At 33.5% G+C, this 15,534-nt stretch overlaps 2 protein-coding genes across 6 annotated transcripts in view; both read right to left on the bottom strand.

Moving 5' to 3' along the window:
* LOC111627334 (transcription factor A, mitochondrial-like) overlaps positions 1-1,564 on the bottom strand; it is a 30,296-nt gene extending 28,732 nt beyond the window's left edge. For 2 of the 4 annotated variants that reach the window (XR_002756982.1, XM_023370886.1), the window contains exon 1: positions 1,398-1,564. Coding sequence is in view for 2 of the 4 variants with exons in the window: in XM_023370886.1 (XP_023226654.1) it covers positions 1,398-1,465 (68 nt within the window). In the remaining 2 variants the exon portion in view is untranslated. The remainder of the gene's footprint in view (positions 1-1,397) is intronic. The other 2 variants (XM_023370885.1, XM_023370887.1) reach the window with 2 other exon arrangements.
* Positions 1,565-2,114: 550 nt separating this feature from the next.
* Positions 2,115-15,534, bottom strand: part of LOC111627332 (transcription factor A, mitochondrial-like) — a 28,970-nt gene continuing 15,550 nt past the window's right edge. The window contains exons 5-8 of one of the 2 annotated variants that reach the window (XM_023370884.1): positions 13,427-13,522; positions 12,373-12,429; positions 4,209-4,390; positions 2,115-4,081 (exon numbers count right to left, since the gene is read on the bottom strand). In XM_023370884.1, the coding sequence (XP_023226652.1) occupies positions 4,211-4,390; positions 12,373-12,429; positions 13,427-13,522 (333 nt within the window). In that variant the 3' untranslated portion in view covers positions 2,115-4,081; positions 4,209-4,210. Of the gene's footprint in view, positions 4,391-12,372; positions 12,430-13,426; positions 13,523-15,534 lie in introns of both variants that reach the window. The other variant, XM_023370883.1, reaches the window with a different exon arrangement.

Here is a 15,534-nt window from a genome sequence, read left to right as displayed (position 1 = left end):
CTAGGTATAAGTATCATAAAATCTAAGTTGTCCCAAAGTGTATCTAGTTATGTATGTAATAAACCAAAATAAACATAATTAAATCATAGTTTTAGATTGTTGAATTACCAGTAGTGTTCCTATACACCTGCAGCCACAGGATTACGGAATTCTCAAGAATTTTCCAATTATCTAATGTAATTTAAGCTCAAACTATCGATTGCTTTTTAATTTTGTCCCCGTAACAGATTTGACATAGTATAACCTCTTAATGGCAGAAACTGACCTGGAGTGACAAGTTTGTCCTCATTTAGAGATATTAATATTTCTCAATGATCAATTATCTCATCATACTCCTAAATATGTCCACCCAATTTATCTTTTAATTTTTTCAAGCGGGTAAGGTCCTCTTTGAATTTCTTTACGAATGTTTTTTCTTCATAACAAACTCTCGGTTTCTCATCAAATGGAATGTGGTAAATACCAGATCTTGGTGGTTTTAATTGGGAATATAATGATATATTATTATATAGTTGCAAAAACCTTGGAAAAGCAGGATGTTTATTTTGACATCCAGCTCTTCTAACCAGGGCTGTGGAGTTGGAGTCGTGGAGTTTTGATGTTTTAGCCGGAGTCGGATGGTAAGGAAAAGTCGGAGTCGGTAGATTTTTACGCAACTCCACAGCCCTGCTTCTAACTGTCCAAATTACTGTAATAAAAAAATTTCTGGTTATAATTTTTACTGCTGTAGAAAAAATGCAGCAATTATAAGTATGTTTTAGGTCATGGGTTGGTTAAATAGTTTATAAACTATAATAAAGATAATTAAAAGACTTTTTTGAAGTGCTTCGCCGGGTTTAGAAAGATACGACAAGTAATTCGGAAACAAACCGGGCACCGCATTCTTAGTCTGTCGAGGAGTTTTATGATTGGAGGAACGTTGATGATTTCCTCTCCATCTTTATATACTCTCCACGAACAATTTGGTGCAAAACAAAATGCTTCTCACAAACATTGTAGCGTTCAGTCCATTCTCAATCTGCACGTGGTATTGCTTGTTTCCATTTTTTAAACAATTCTAAATCTTTTGGTGCCTTAAATACATTTATTATTTGTTTCTTTGGATAATAATTACCTTTGAAATTACACACATATCATTTAAAAAAACATGATTTTGTATAGAATTTCTTAAAACACTATGGAACGAGGCAATATAGTAAATGGTAAACAACCGAAAGACCACATTCCTGACAAGTTTTTGACAGTCAAAGGTAATATCACCTTTATTCTTACACCACGTGTAAAACCAACCCGCGATAGAACGTTCTTTTGTATATCCATGTTAACTTTGTTATAATTAGTGTAAATTACAATTAAAATATCTATATATTTATAATTAATAAATACGACTTCGATACCTAATTTCGGTCAAAACTCTACTAAAACTGAAGACGGTATTCTTCGCCGCGAAACCGAACACCACCATATTGTTTAAATTCGAATTTAAATTTGGATCTCGTTCAGTGTTGCCAGCTTAAAACGAGTATGTAAAACGTCATAAATCACTCGTTGGAAACGTAGAAAAAACTAAAACACAGCCTAATTTAATTAAATATGATAAATAAATAAAACAATTGGATTTAATTTAATCTAATTGTTTTATTTATTTATTTATCATATTTACAGTAGGAAATGTCTATGACAATATAACCATTACAATGATATTAATACATTGTTTTTTAAACTTTTCTAGTGGAAATTTTGTATTTGCGTGTAATGGCAGATACAGTGGCGGATTACCTAATAGGCGCACGCCTGGGGCCTCAAAAATTACGTAGCAAAACGATAATATGTCTGTAAAAATTTCGCACTATTCTTGCCGAGTGCGCCGCGCCTATGAAAAAAATAATTTTAAATAAAGGGCCTTATAAGAAAATTGCGCCTAGGGCCTCAAATAAACATGATCCGCTAACGGGAAGATATAAAAACAAGCTGCTAAGCAAGTAAATCCACGGAAATCTGTTTTATATGAACGGAGTACACTACTGTATACAGTACTATCATGGCCTACATGATCCACGGCGATTGTTCGCTCCAGTGTTACTGGCCGTCTGCGCAAAACTGGTATATTATATTATATAAATCTTGCAAGGTATAATACGTTAAAGTACGTACAGTATTGTGAATTTTTCGAGAAAAATGAAAAAGATCGGCATTCGAAAAAAATTGTCGAGAGCTTTCGTATATCGCAGTATTTCGAATGTCGGGTAGCGAGCGCTCGTTTGTTTACGCTTTTACAATGCAAATTTTCCCATTGAATTAAAACGGGAATGAGCTTGGACCCGCGATACTCCCATTCTAAGTCAGATTCTCAAATTCGGCCTTCGTTACGATACGCCATTTTATTTCTATTAATGTGCAAAATTTCGTTCGAATCATCACTTCTCGATACATATTCCCGAAGCCATTTCAATACTCCAATTACTCAATCTGGTTCTTATTTTAGTAATGAAAAGTCCTGCCCTTTCCGACTCAATTGATGTAGGTGGAATCGCCTTTAATGCATTTAAAAGAAGACAGATGTGTGTTTTCTCACCCGTAGCCTGGAAGATTTCTAGTTCTTTCTGGAGATGCGTTGTAACACTACTTTTGCTTTCTAGTATTCTTGATTTGTCTACCTCGGCTGCTTTAATAGCGGCATCAAGTTTATAGCCCGATAATTCGGCATTTCGTTCGGCTTTGATAATCAGGTTTAATAACCTGATTACCTGTCACAAATAAGACATGAATTTTTACATTTGGTTTATAATGAATTAATCATTTGAATTACTACACATTCCTCGAAATAACGATTTTTTCAAAGATATATTTGTGTCAAATTCTAAATAAATTCAAATTTATTGACTGTAAATCTCTATTTGAATTGCTTAAGTATAAATTACATTAAACATTTTCTTGTAAGCTGAACTCTCATTGGCTTTGAGTAACCAACAAGACTGCAGGGAAGCATTCAGGAGAAATACAAATTTTCTAGAAGGATGGAGAGAATTGCTCCAAGTATCTTTGAATGGCATCTGGAGTTTGGTCCAGTTTAAAACGGTGGAAGAGGCAATCGGTTGTTCGTTCGTCTCCAAAGATACGGGCTCTTCCGAAATAAATGCTGCCATTTTAAAATACTGTAACCATGTTAATTCTTATCCGAAAACTATGCGGTGTACACCAATCGACAGAGTAATCGTCCGAGTTTCGTCTCCCTTCTGCATACAAAAGTCTTGAGTCTCGTTGTCTACTGCCTCTAGGAAGTGCCGTATACAAAAATGGCAACCCTACGACAAATTTGCAAATAGCAGAATGCAATTTGCAAAGTTGGAATCACTCCTTGTCGTTCAATGTGAGCAATCTACGGGAGCTGCGGAATTGTGGCTTCCGTGGTAGGACTGACAATCGGTATTCTCTAGCAATCGTAGAATTTGAGTATCGGTTAGATGCCCATTGTGCAACGAGGTGTGCGCTTTGTGACACCGTAATGGGCAAATATGAAACTTGTTTTCCAAAGTTTCAATGTACTGAACATACAACGCAATAATTTAAAATGGTAGCATTCTTTTTGGAAGAGGCTGTATATTTATAATAGGCACATACAGCTGGTTTTCAACCAAATAGCACCAGAAGTGATGACCTGATAGTGGACCTTATCATACAGCTAGATTTTGCAAGAATTCTGCATCACTAAACGACATCCCAAATTTAGGATCTGCCACCTTCACAAGATTATTCAGATGTAATCTTTTTGGTGAGTGAAAATTCCTTAATTTTTAAAATAATTTTAAATATCTTAAAAAACAAATTCTCTTTGTTATTAATACAAGATAGTAGTCTACATACATGAAATCTGAATTACTTACAGTCGGTTTCAACAATTAAATTCTAGTCAAAATATAGTCCAAAGAACTCCAGCTTTTAGATATTTACACTTTAATCCTACGAAAATATGCTTGATTTTTCAGCTGACAGTATAAAATGACAAAAAAATGTGTAACAAATAACAATATTCAAGAAGTGTAAATTCTTTTTTGGTCTACTTGTCCCTTTAAAACATTTTCTAAAATCAAAAAAATATAAATAAAACTTTATTTTGGGAACTAGGAGCTTGCTGAATGCTAAAATGAAAACACCCTTCACAATTATGTGTTTATTATTTATAAAAGTTATGTATATACGGTAATTACTTCTATTTGATGTTTTTCTTTTCGTTTATTTTAATTTCGCTAGTTTCTTTACTGCGTCTTTTTTTCTTCTTGCTTAATTGACTTAAAATATCTTCATGGCCTTCGCTTAACATTTTAGATGTCCATTTTTCCATTTCGTTGTCGTATCTTTTTTTGTCCTCTTCTGCTTTTCTTTTATAAATCTGGAACATAAACAATATAATAAAATTACCTACCTACCAAATTTTAATGTAATGTTTTTATTAAAACTGAACAATTAAGTATAAATCTTACTCAAATGCAATTTAAATTGGCAGTTAAAGCTATTTATTTTACAATATATGTTCAACAGATTTAGATTGAATTGAGATTTATGATGTAGAGAATCTGCCGAGTTGGATGATACCTCTGGGGAAGACTTTCTATAACGGGGACATCAAACCTTTTCGAATCCGCATGCCTCACAGTGAGCATAATTATCTTTGAAAATGTTTTGTGTATGCCGAAGTTTTAGACTTGAAATAACTATATACAGAAACAAAATGAGTATGCTTTAATTAAGTTAGATAAAGAATAAATGTAAAGAAGCTAGCTGAGAAAAAACTGATTGGGTAATATACCGAAAGGATAATTGAAAAAACAGGTGATAAACTGAAATCGTATGGTACATCACATGCCACCTGATTTCTCCCGATGTGCCATAGGTTTGCCACCTTTGTTCTATAAGAAACTTGTGCCTATTTAGATGTTTGATGTATGTAAAAATCCCAGAAAACACCATAGGGGTTTCTGGGTTTTCTTCACCCTTGGCCAGTCTGATGGGCACAAACCCACAACCAGCTTTCGGTGGTTTTATCCACTCAGTCAACGATCAGACAATACCTTTGGTTTCAACTGCCCATTTGAGTAGTAGATTGTATTATATAGGCGTGTCTAAATATATTCTGTGATGTTCATTTATCAATACATTTCTTGGAATGTAATCCTGTCATGAAGCACTGCACACATGAACAATAATAAATACACACGAAAAATTAATAAAATTCTCTGGTTTACTCTGAATCAGAAAATGTGCAAAAAAACGGTTTCAAAGTATTAATCAATGAACAAAAGTTAAGATGCTTAGAAACTTCTCCCAATGAAAAACTAACAATTAAAAGTAATTTAAGGCTTTTGAAATGCCACATTATTATTAATAATGAATGCTCGAGTACTAGTACGAAACAAGGATCAAAAATAGAATATTCTTTTTTAATACTTGTAGACATAATTCGCCCATATAGGGATCACCATTTATTTGTTTTCTGCGTTTAAGACAATACATTTTTGGCGACTGACCTTTCTTTCTAGGCTACTAGCCGCCAAAATATTTTAAAAGTCCATTTAAAAACACACAAAAAAACTTCCAATTAAAAATACAAAATTTTCTAAAATCGGAACTGGTGATTTACGAACATCTTTCCTTTTTTACCATCTGTACCCTTTGGGTGTTTCAGCCTTTTATCCACAGAGAAGTGAGCGCTGGAAAATGTAGATCAAAAAGCTTCCCCTGGTGACGACACTTTGTAGTCATAATTTGTAAGTTTGTTTCGTCCGATGGTTCTTTTCAGTTTTTAATACTTGTAGACATAATTCGCCCATATTTTGGCGGCTAGTAGCCTAGAAAGAAAGGTCGGTCATCGAAAATGTATTGTCTTAAACGCAGAAAACAAATAAATGGTGATCCCTATATGGGCGAATTATGTCTACAAGTATTAAAAACTGAAAAGAACCATCGGACGAAACAAACTTAGAATATTCTTTGTTAACTAAATGCAACATGGGAATAAAGAATATTGATCTTTGATTGTAACTAGAGACAAAATTATTAACGTCTGATATATAATAACCCCATTATCATTTAATGGCCAGATGGCCATGCAGTTAGGGTGATAGCTTACTGGTCCAGAGGACCCGACATTGAATCTGGTTGGTCAAAAAGCCCAAGAATTTTTTGAAGGACAGACTTTATCTCATCATCCAGCCATGCCATTGTGGCCTGGCCAAACTCATAATAGGCTTGATAAAAAGGCTGGCCTTCTTAGAGATTGATTGAGCAGAAAGTTAAAAAATAAAAATCACTTTAATAGTGAATACATATTCCTCTTATAGTCAAACTTAACTTTTAAGCATCCCTTTTTTATATATACAGTAAGACCCTGCTTAATGCAAGGGGATACATTCCTAGATGAAAAAGCATCAAATGAAACAGCATTAAACAAGGTCATTTTAACACAGAGAAAATAAGGAAAAAGAAACACGTGAAAAATAAACAAATTTTACTTTAATTTTAAGTTATTTTATATTAATTTGCATAATAATAATATGTTAAATAACACAAACATATGCACACAGAAATGTAAAGTTTATTTTTTGTGATGAAGGTTCTGGCTCTTCTGAAATTCTTGATTTTTATGCAATGAAACTGTCTAGTGTCATTTGCTGCTTTTTTTTATTTCATTAAGCAAATGTCAGTAGCAGGAGATCGCATCCAAAATGCCCCATCTTGCTTTTACACTCCTTTCAAAATCTGGATCATTTGCTGCAACTTGATTGACAATTTTGGTTATTGTTACCAAACATTTACTAAGGAAATCTGTAGAGAAATTCTTTGGGTTCTTCATTTTCAGAATCACTATTTTCCAGTTGTACATGAATTCCTTGTTCTGCCAGTTGTTGAAGGTTGTCATTGGTAAGGCTCTCACCAGAAACCTGCAGTAACTTCTCAATATCCAGTTCGTCTACATCTCCTAATCCTGCTGTATCAATTAGGTTGACAATTTGGTCAACCAAACGATACAGCGATAGGCTCTTCTCATTGAGAATTCTTGGAGAGCTTGAGAATTCTCCAGCCATAACTTCTTCCATACATTCCGTTCAGGCATTTATCAGTTAATTCTTGCCAAGCAAAGTCGATATTTTCTATGGCATCCATGATGCTATATTTTTTCCAAAATTGCACCAATTAAACATAGATTTAAGGAAAGTACAGTGCTACAAAAAATTGCCACCTTTTGCTAATTGGTTCGTGTTTGAGAATAATCGTATTATATATGAATCAATGAAATGCTGAGATAATTTGAATCAATGTAAATTTTGAGCTTTTTTTTAAGGCCTTGAACAGACCACATTATATCAAATCAGTGTTAATTGAGATAGCATTAAACAAGGTTTTACTATATGTGTGTGTATATATGTTACAGTCAAAACCCGTTTTTAGTTAGAACGCGTTTTAACTAGTTGAAACTAGTTTATACTGAATGTCTTTGTTAAAACCCGTTTTGTCTAGTTAAAACTAGTTTTAACTCAAATTCATTTTTGACTAGCAGTAAATTCTAGTTTTAACTAGACAAAACGGGTTTTAACAAAGACATCCAGTATAAACTAGTTTTAACTAGTTAAAACGCATCCTAACTAAAAACTGGTTTGACTGCAACGCATAGAGTGATTCGGGGTAAGATGGTAAGCGGGGGAAGATGCCTAATTTTTGATATTTTCAAACGGTGACGTCACATATTGTCATGTATTTGTATGATGAATCGTTGGGCCAATATTGAGTGCGGAAAGCTGTAGTTGGCTACCGTTACTTCATTTTCTACATCCGAGAAGAATAAAAGCTAGATAAGAACGAAGTTTTTGTTGTGAAATGTTTCTAGAATAATTTTAAACTAAAAGTTAAAATGGAATTTATTAAAAATTGCTAAAAACAATTAATGTGTGATGTAGTTAAGGTTCTAAAGTTTCCATTGTCAGCTACCGCCGATCCCGATCGGACATGCTGGAGCACGTGACTCTACTAGGCATCTTACCCCAACAAATGGAAAATATGCCACATTTTTCTTGGGGTAACGTGCCTATTTTTTGTTAATTGATTTCCAATATGCCTATTTTTAATAAACTTTTGTTTTCTCGTTTTATTGCAGGATATGCATAGAAATTATATAAGGACTTCTCAAAAAAGTTTTTGGACTGAAAAAAGCTTTCAGCTAGCTATAGAACACGTTAGAACGGGCGGAAACTTAACAATACTTATACTGTGCTGTTATACTTACTATGAAGTACTTTGTACTACATATGCAATAAATTAAATTTGGTTAAGAAATTCAAAAATTAATTTTAAGCAATTATATTTGTTATCTTACCCTAATGGCATTTGGCATCTCACCCAGATACTTGGGGTGAGATGCTTAAAATGCCAGACAGTGAAAAAGTCGTCATTGCAAACACAGTATAGAATTTTTTAAAATAAACTCCAAACTTTTATTTGAAAGACATACTCCAGAATATGATATTTTCATTAGAGGGCTCCTAAACTCAAATTAGCGCTGTAATTTTCTTCATAAGCAAAATGTTAGGCATCTTCCGCCGAATCACTATACATAACTTTATTTCCCCCAAACATATTTATGTAGCTAAAATTAGTTTTAACTAATGTTAAAAGTTAAAACTAGTTTTATCTAAAGTCAAAACATGTACAGCAGTAAATTAACTAGACAAAACCGGTTTTGTCTAGTTAAAACTAGAATTTACTGCTAGTCAAAAATGAATTTGAGTTAAAACTAGTTTTAACTAGACAAAACGGGTTTTAACAAAGACATTCAGTATAAAATAGTTTCAACTAGTTAAAACGAGTTCTAACTAAAAACGGGTTTTGACTGTAACATATATATATACAGTGGAACCCCGGTTAATGAATGTAATCCGTTCCACGAGTCTGTTGGTTAACCGAAGCATTTTTTCCCATCGAAATTAATGCAAATACAATTAATCCGTTCTAGACGTCAGTATTTTTGTAATTTTATTTGTAAAATGGGTTTTCTTTAATGAAAATATAGGAAAACATGCTCATAAACAGTCGATCTACGTTAAATTTTCGGAAAAAAGGAAAGATTTGACAGGTATAAAAAACATCACATACGATCGTTAAAGTTCTAAAATGACAGATAGCAGAAACAATAGGCTAAATTATGAGCAAAAGGCTTATAGGTTTATCAACAATCTCCGATCAGAGTCGACGAACAGGTGTCAAATAAACGCCTCGGAACAAACCTTTCTCGTGATCTGATCTGGTTTCAGTTTTCACCTGGAGACAAAGAAGAAAACAATCGGGAAGCGAGGAATGGGACACAGGACAAATCGTAAGGTGAGATTCAAGGAAGAAATACTATAAAAACCCCCGAATATCAAGGTAAAAACGCAGTTTTCCTAAAACTTCTATGGCGATTAATCTGTGTCGTCTTCGTCTGGATTAATCCTGAAGTCGTGCCCGCTAAAATTTGTGTTGTGTCTTGCGGACCGCTCCAGTCTTGCAGTTCTCACCTACCATCGCTTCTGTGACCAAGCGAACCCATCTCGTCCGCTCTGGGGCTACGACTGATCAGCTTGCACTATCGTAGGACCAGCGATACGCCACTCCTCAGTGCCGAGAGAAAATACTGTAGATAAGCCATTTCCAACTACCTCAAATATGTAAGCATCTTCCTGTTCTAATAAACGATTTTCACTATAAAATACTTGTTATCTTTGTCTCCTCCGCCATCACCAACGTACGAATGGACCCTAGACCATCACCGACACACAATTAACTGATTTTCTCTAAAAGTCGGCAAGCTTACAAATTTGACACAAAAAGCCGTTAAGTTCGTTATCCGAGACAAAATTTTTGCAAAATAATAGTTCGTTAACCGATTTGGTCGTTAACCAGGACGTTCGTTAACCGGAGTTCCACTGTATTATATACATACATATAGTAAAACCTTGTTTAATGCTATACACACACACACACATAGTAGTGGCCAAACGTAGAGCTACAGTACCCTTGACATGTGTTTAAAAATGCAACTTCTATTTTGTTTACCACCTATTACATAGTTAATATTGTCATAGTTAAAAATAGCACATAAAAAAGAGTCAAAATACTCAATTGAATCAAACAGATTTTATTTTAAATCTGACTTACAAAAGAAAAAATAAAGTTTTTATATTTTACACTGTGACAAAAGTAGAGCTACCAAAGGAAGTAAACAGATTTGTCATTATTTTTAGGACAAAATATTAGAATTTTGTGGCGTAACCTGAGCTTCTGATCACTGCATCACATCTATGTTCCATTGAATCAACTAAGTTGTCAAGCAGTGATTTGGGAGTCTCATACCATGCTTTTTGAATGGTAGACTACAATTCATCCGGATTCGAATATGTACATTGGCATATACGGCGCTCAACTTCATCCAAAAGATTCTCTATGGGGCTTAGGTCTGGCAATTGGGCTGGCCATGTCATAAGATTCACCCTTTTCTGTTGAAACCATTGCTTTATCAAATTTGCTGTGTGTTTTGGGTCATTGTCCTGTTGGAAGATCCATTTCCTTGGCATTGAACAACATGCATGAGGAAGCATTTGATTCTGCAATATGTCCCGATAAACAGTTTAATCCATTATTCATTAATTCTATGGATTGCGAGAAACTTCCGCATACCATTATGCAGCAACCACCATGCTTTATTATAGGAATTGTGTATTTTGGGTCATATCTCATGTTCATTGGTCATCTGACATATCATATACCATCACTACAGAAGACATTGAATTTAGATTCATCACTCCATAACACCTTGGACCATTTTTGTATGGTCCAAATGATGTGTTCATGTGCAAACTCTAATCTCAACTTTTTGTTTTTTGCAGAGATGAGTGGTTTCTTTCTGGTCGTCTCCCATGTAATCCAAAACTAGTCAAATGTCTTCGTACAGTCCTTAAGCTTATATCTGGGTTACTCACTTCATGTTTAATATGTGAAGGAGTCCCCTTTTTGAGAAGTTTTGACTGATTGGCTATCAATTATTCCTACTGATGGAGTTTCATTTTTACCAACAAGGGTTGGCTGCACTCGTATGCCTGATCAAACATTGTTGGCGTTGTTTTTTGTGGTCTACCTGACTTATTGGCAGAAACAATGGTCCCATATATTTGAAAATACTTCACCATTTTCGCAAAAACAGTTTTATGCACATTAAATATTTTACCAATTTTCAGTAAGGTCTTTTTCCTTCAAACGAATATCTACCATTCTTTGTTTGATATCATTTGATAATTGTATTCCACTAGACAACTTAGTTGATTCAATGGAACATAGATGTGATGCAGTGATCAGAAGTTCTGGTTACATCACAAAACACTAATATTTTGTCCTAAAAATACTGGACAAATCTTCCTTTGGTAGCTTTACTTTTGCCAGTGTAAAATATAAAAACTTTGTTTTTTCTTTTGTAAATCAGATTTAAAATAATTCATTGAGTATTTTGACTCTTTTTTTTTGCTCTTTTCAACTATCAGAATATTAATTATGTAGTAGGTGGTAAACAAAATAGAGGTTGCATTTTTAAAACATATGTCAAGGGTAGCTCTACTTTTGGATACAACTGTATGTTTCTGTCTATAATGGTATACAGGTCTATAACAAAATGCTGGAATTTACAGCTATGTATTATCTGTTTTTCCTTACCTTATACAATCATCACATATCTCAATTGGAAGTGCAATTAAGTGTGATGAGCATCTCCTCATAGTCTCTCAATATTATGCACATATCTCCCGTCACTCTGTACGATATCCAAGAAGCAATAGTCAAACTCTCACCACATCTGATCGAATATATCTGGCATAATAGCCTTTGTAGCACAGATCAATCTTTCCCAGAGATCCTGCAAGGATCAAAGCACTGGATTATGTCGACAATGTAAATGTGCCTTTCATATATATCACAGGAAGCAGTCACAAGGAATTAGGTCCATAGACTGAGACAGCCACCAGAGGAGGTGGTCACATGCATCTTCAGCACATCCTATGTAATGTCACCAAGCAGGCATAAAGAGAAACAGCAAACAATGATCACCCTATACAAATACAAGACAAAGTTCAGAAAGTCAAGTGACAAATCAATGAGCACATCACATTCTGTCATTGAAAACTGGCAATGTGTATTACTAAATGTGAGTGAAATGAGGGACATTAATTGTTATGCTTCTTGTGATATTGAGTTTGCCAATAAAGTAGAATTTATCAACATTAAATGTCAGAGTGAAAATTAATCCCAATTTAAGTTATACATAAGTTTCATTACTTACAAGAAATAAAATACACTCACCTCTTTCTTGTCTTCTGGTAACTCTTTCCATTCATGACCTATTTTCTTCATTGTTTCCTATAGTAATAGAGATTATAGATTATAGATACCTATTTTCTTAAGTGCTTCCTAGATATATTACTAGTATTTATAAAAAAACACTAGTAATACATCTAGAGAAATAATGTCTACCTTTGTAAAATAGTTATGGAATATTATAATGCAATATTGAGAATGATATAATTTTGTTATATTTTATATTTTATTACAGGATATAACAAATTTTATATCATTCTTTGGAGATTAGATAAATAAAACAGATGACAAATTATTCTGAAACTGAAAAAACCTTTATAGATAGTGTGTATTTACATATTTTTTTAAACTCTTTCCACTCTGTGTGCACTAAGAGGACATTTTTCTAGCAAATTCATTAAGAGTTTGGCCAGGCTCACAATGGGGCAGTCGAGTGATGAGGGACGGGGTCCGATGCATCTGGATTGACCCCCAAAAATTTCCTGGGTTTTTTTCGATCCCACGTTCCCAGAATGGCAGGCTGCCACCTTAACCACTCAGCCATCACATTTATTCGTGTTATGAGATGAAGGAGGCATGGAGAATAGGTATGATTTTGAAACTACTTCAGTCAACTTATTCTACAAATGCAGGCTTAGGATTCAGTTATATCTTGTTATATCTTCAATTACTAACTGGGCAATTGAAACACCTGAAGAACTTCTTTGAGAAGTGGGCTGTCCCATTGTTGGGCAAATTCATTTTGTCAAATTTTGAACTTTAACTATCTACAATTAGATATAAGTTTGAAATTTACAACATTATACCTCTTATTGAACACAGGGTAGAGAGAGACAAAAGCTAAAGAAACAAAGTATTGATGACTAAAAAGTGAATTGTAGCAAGATTAAATATTTCACAAATGTACGGTTAATTTTGGATAAGTATAATTATGGCTCACAGCCACACAACTTATAACTTTATTATTATTATTATCTAATAAAACGAGTATTCAAAAATCAAATGTACTGTACAAGAAAAATTAAGATATATTACTTACAGTCGATTTAGTACCGAAAGTCATGGCAGTCTTTTCAATTACGAAAAAATTGTAAGGCGATCTGGAACCAACTGGTTTGTTTAATTTTCGAAGAGTCTATAATGTTAATAAATTGTATTCATAATCATTTAAATTGGTATTTAAAAATTAGAAATAATATAAATAAAAGTTAACTAGATTAATTATTTTTACTCACATAGAACAAACAATAAATGCAATAATGTAATATACTTGTAAAAAAAAAAAAAGAAATAGATTGCTTTAGAGTTATATTGTATAAAAGCCACCTACCAATCAAAGATAGTGGTCATACGACTTCAAGACACACAAATAAACATCTTACAAAAATCTGGCTATTTTGAGAATAGCAAAATTTTCTTTGATTTATCTTACGTGAGCTCTATTGATTCAAACAGCTTTACTTTTAAAGCTTTTTGTCCCATCTTTGGTAAAGCAAAAGCTGATTAGAAAAGATAAGTTTGAGGAAGGGGTTATTGTAAAAGAATAGCAGTTCTGACTTTAAAAGGAAAATGATTTGAGTGAACAGAATTTGTATGAGATGAATAAAAGATAATTTTGCCATCCTTAAAAGAAGTCTCCATTTGTGCACTATGGTGGTAGCTATAAGGGTGCGGGAGATATGGGCTTGAAAGTGGTTGACTTCGAAGATTTTCAATTTCGATTTTAAAAATGTTCGAACCGTTTTAAATTCAAATTTGTATTCGAATTCGAATTTAAATTTGAATTGGTTCAATTATAGAACGATTGTAAACATTCCAGAAAATTGATCAAATTGAAAATAGTTCGTTTGACTGGTCGTAAAAATTCTCTAATTAGTCTGGAAATGGGGGACCTAATTCTTGCATTCTGTGAAAATGGGTAAGATTGGCTATAATCTAATTAATCTAATTATCTTAATCTTCACTATCGTTACTTTTTGCCCAGCGAAGTGGGTCCTTGCAGCTAGATTCTAGATTACTTAGAAAAACAGTCTTTTATATATAAAAAAAATTATATTACATACAAATAAAAACCCAGCGAAGCGGGTCCTTGCAGCTAGTATTAAATAAATTTTGTTCTATTCTAGTGCATTTTTATTTTCTGACCCATTCCTGAACCTTTTTAATTGCAACTTAGTAAATATTTCATTACTACTACTATACAGAATGCAAAGTCAAGTCCTTATACACCAATGTAACTGACAAAAGCAGATATAACTTTATTTACAAATGAAACATAGTTACAGTAAAGTGACTATGACTAAGGGTGCGACTATGCAGACGCAAATTTAGAGTGAACGAGAGGTTGTGAGCGATTTAGTTTTCGCAAAGGAAAATCATGAATAAACGCGAAGCGAGAAATAATGCTGGCGAGAGTGAATTTCTGGTTCTCGCACATATCTGACAGGTTTTGATATTTATCGCGTCTCGCCTCTTTTCGCCACATATTCTCGCTCTCTCGGAAAATTCGCTCGCTCGCATCTGCATAGTCGCACCCTAAGGGTGCCACAAGACAATACCACTTATGGCACCCCAGCAGTAAAATTCAGTAGTTAGTTCTCCTGTCTCAGAAACGATGCACAATATTGAAAAAAGAATATTTGAATACCACATACTTGAATAGTGTGAATATAAACTTTTAAATGCTAATAGTCACGACAAACGCAATGATAAAATGTGTATTTCTTGTGCATCTGTTCACGTGTTCTCATTCATTTTTCAAGTGTTTGTTTATAATGTGTATTTCTCATTTTCCTGTCTTCATTATGAATTTGTTACCGTCTGTCATATATTATGCTTTGTTCAGACATCAGTTAATAAGAACTTTATGGGCATCCCTTGCTTAAGGCAGGATTTGATTAACGCATAAAATTAATTGCAGCAATTATTTTAAAAATGCAGCAGAAATTTTAATTAATGTGGGCTTTAACAGCCATCTTTACTTAATATAGATACTGTATTTGATTACCACAATTTTGATATACACAGTAACACTGAGGAATTAATTAATCACATTAATCAAGGGATACCTGTACTATGCACTCTATATACATGCATAATAAAATATTTCATTCATTAACTAAATTTTATCAGTTACAAACTAATTTT

Source organism: Centruroides sculpturatus, unplaced genomic scaffold, assembly GCF_000671375.1.
Source record: "Centruroides sculpturatus isolate CEXI.00-Female unplaced genomic scaffold, Cexi_2.0 scaffold508, whole genome shotgun sequence".
NCBI lineage: Eukaryota > Metazoa > Arthropoda > Arachnida > Scorpiones > Buthidae > Centruroides > Centruroides sculpturatus.
The sequence above is the reverse complement of the archived record's forward strand: the minus strand, read 5'-3'. Positions and strand labels throughout refer to the sequence as shown.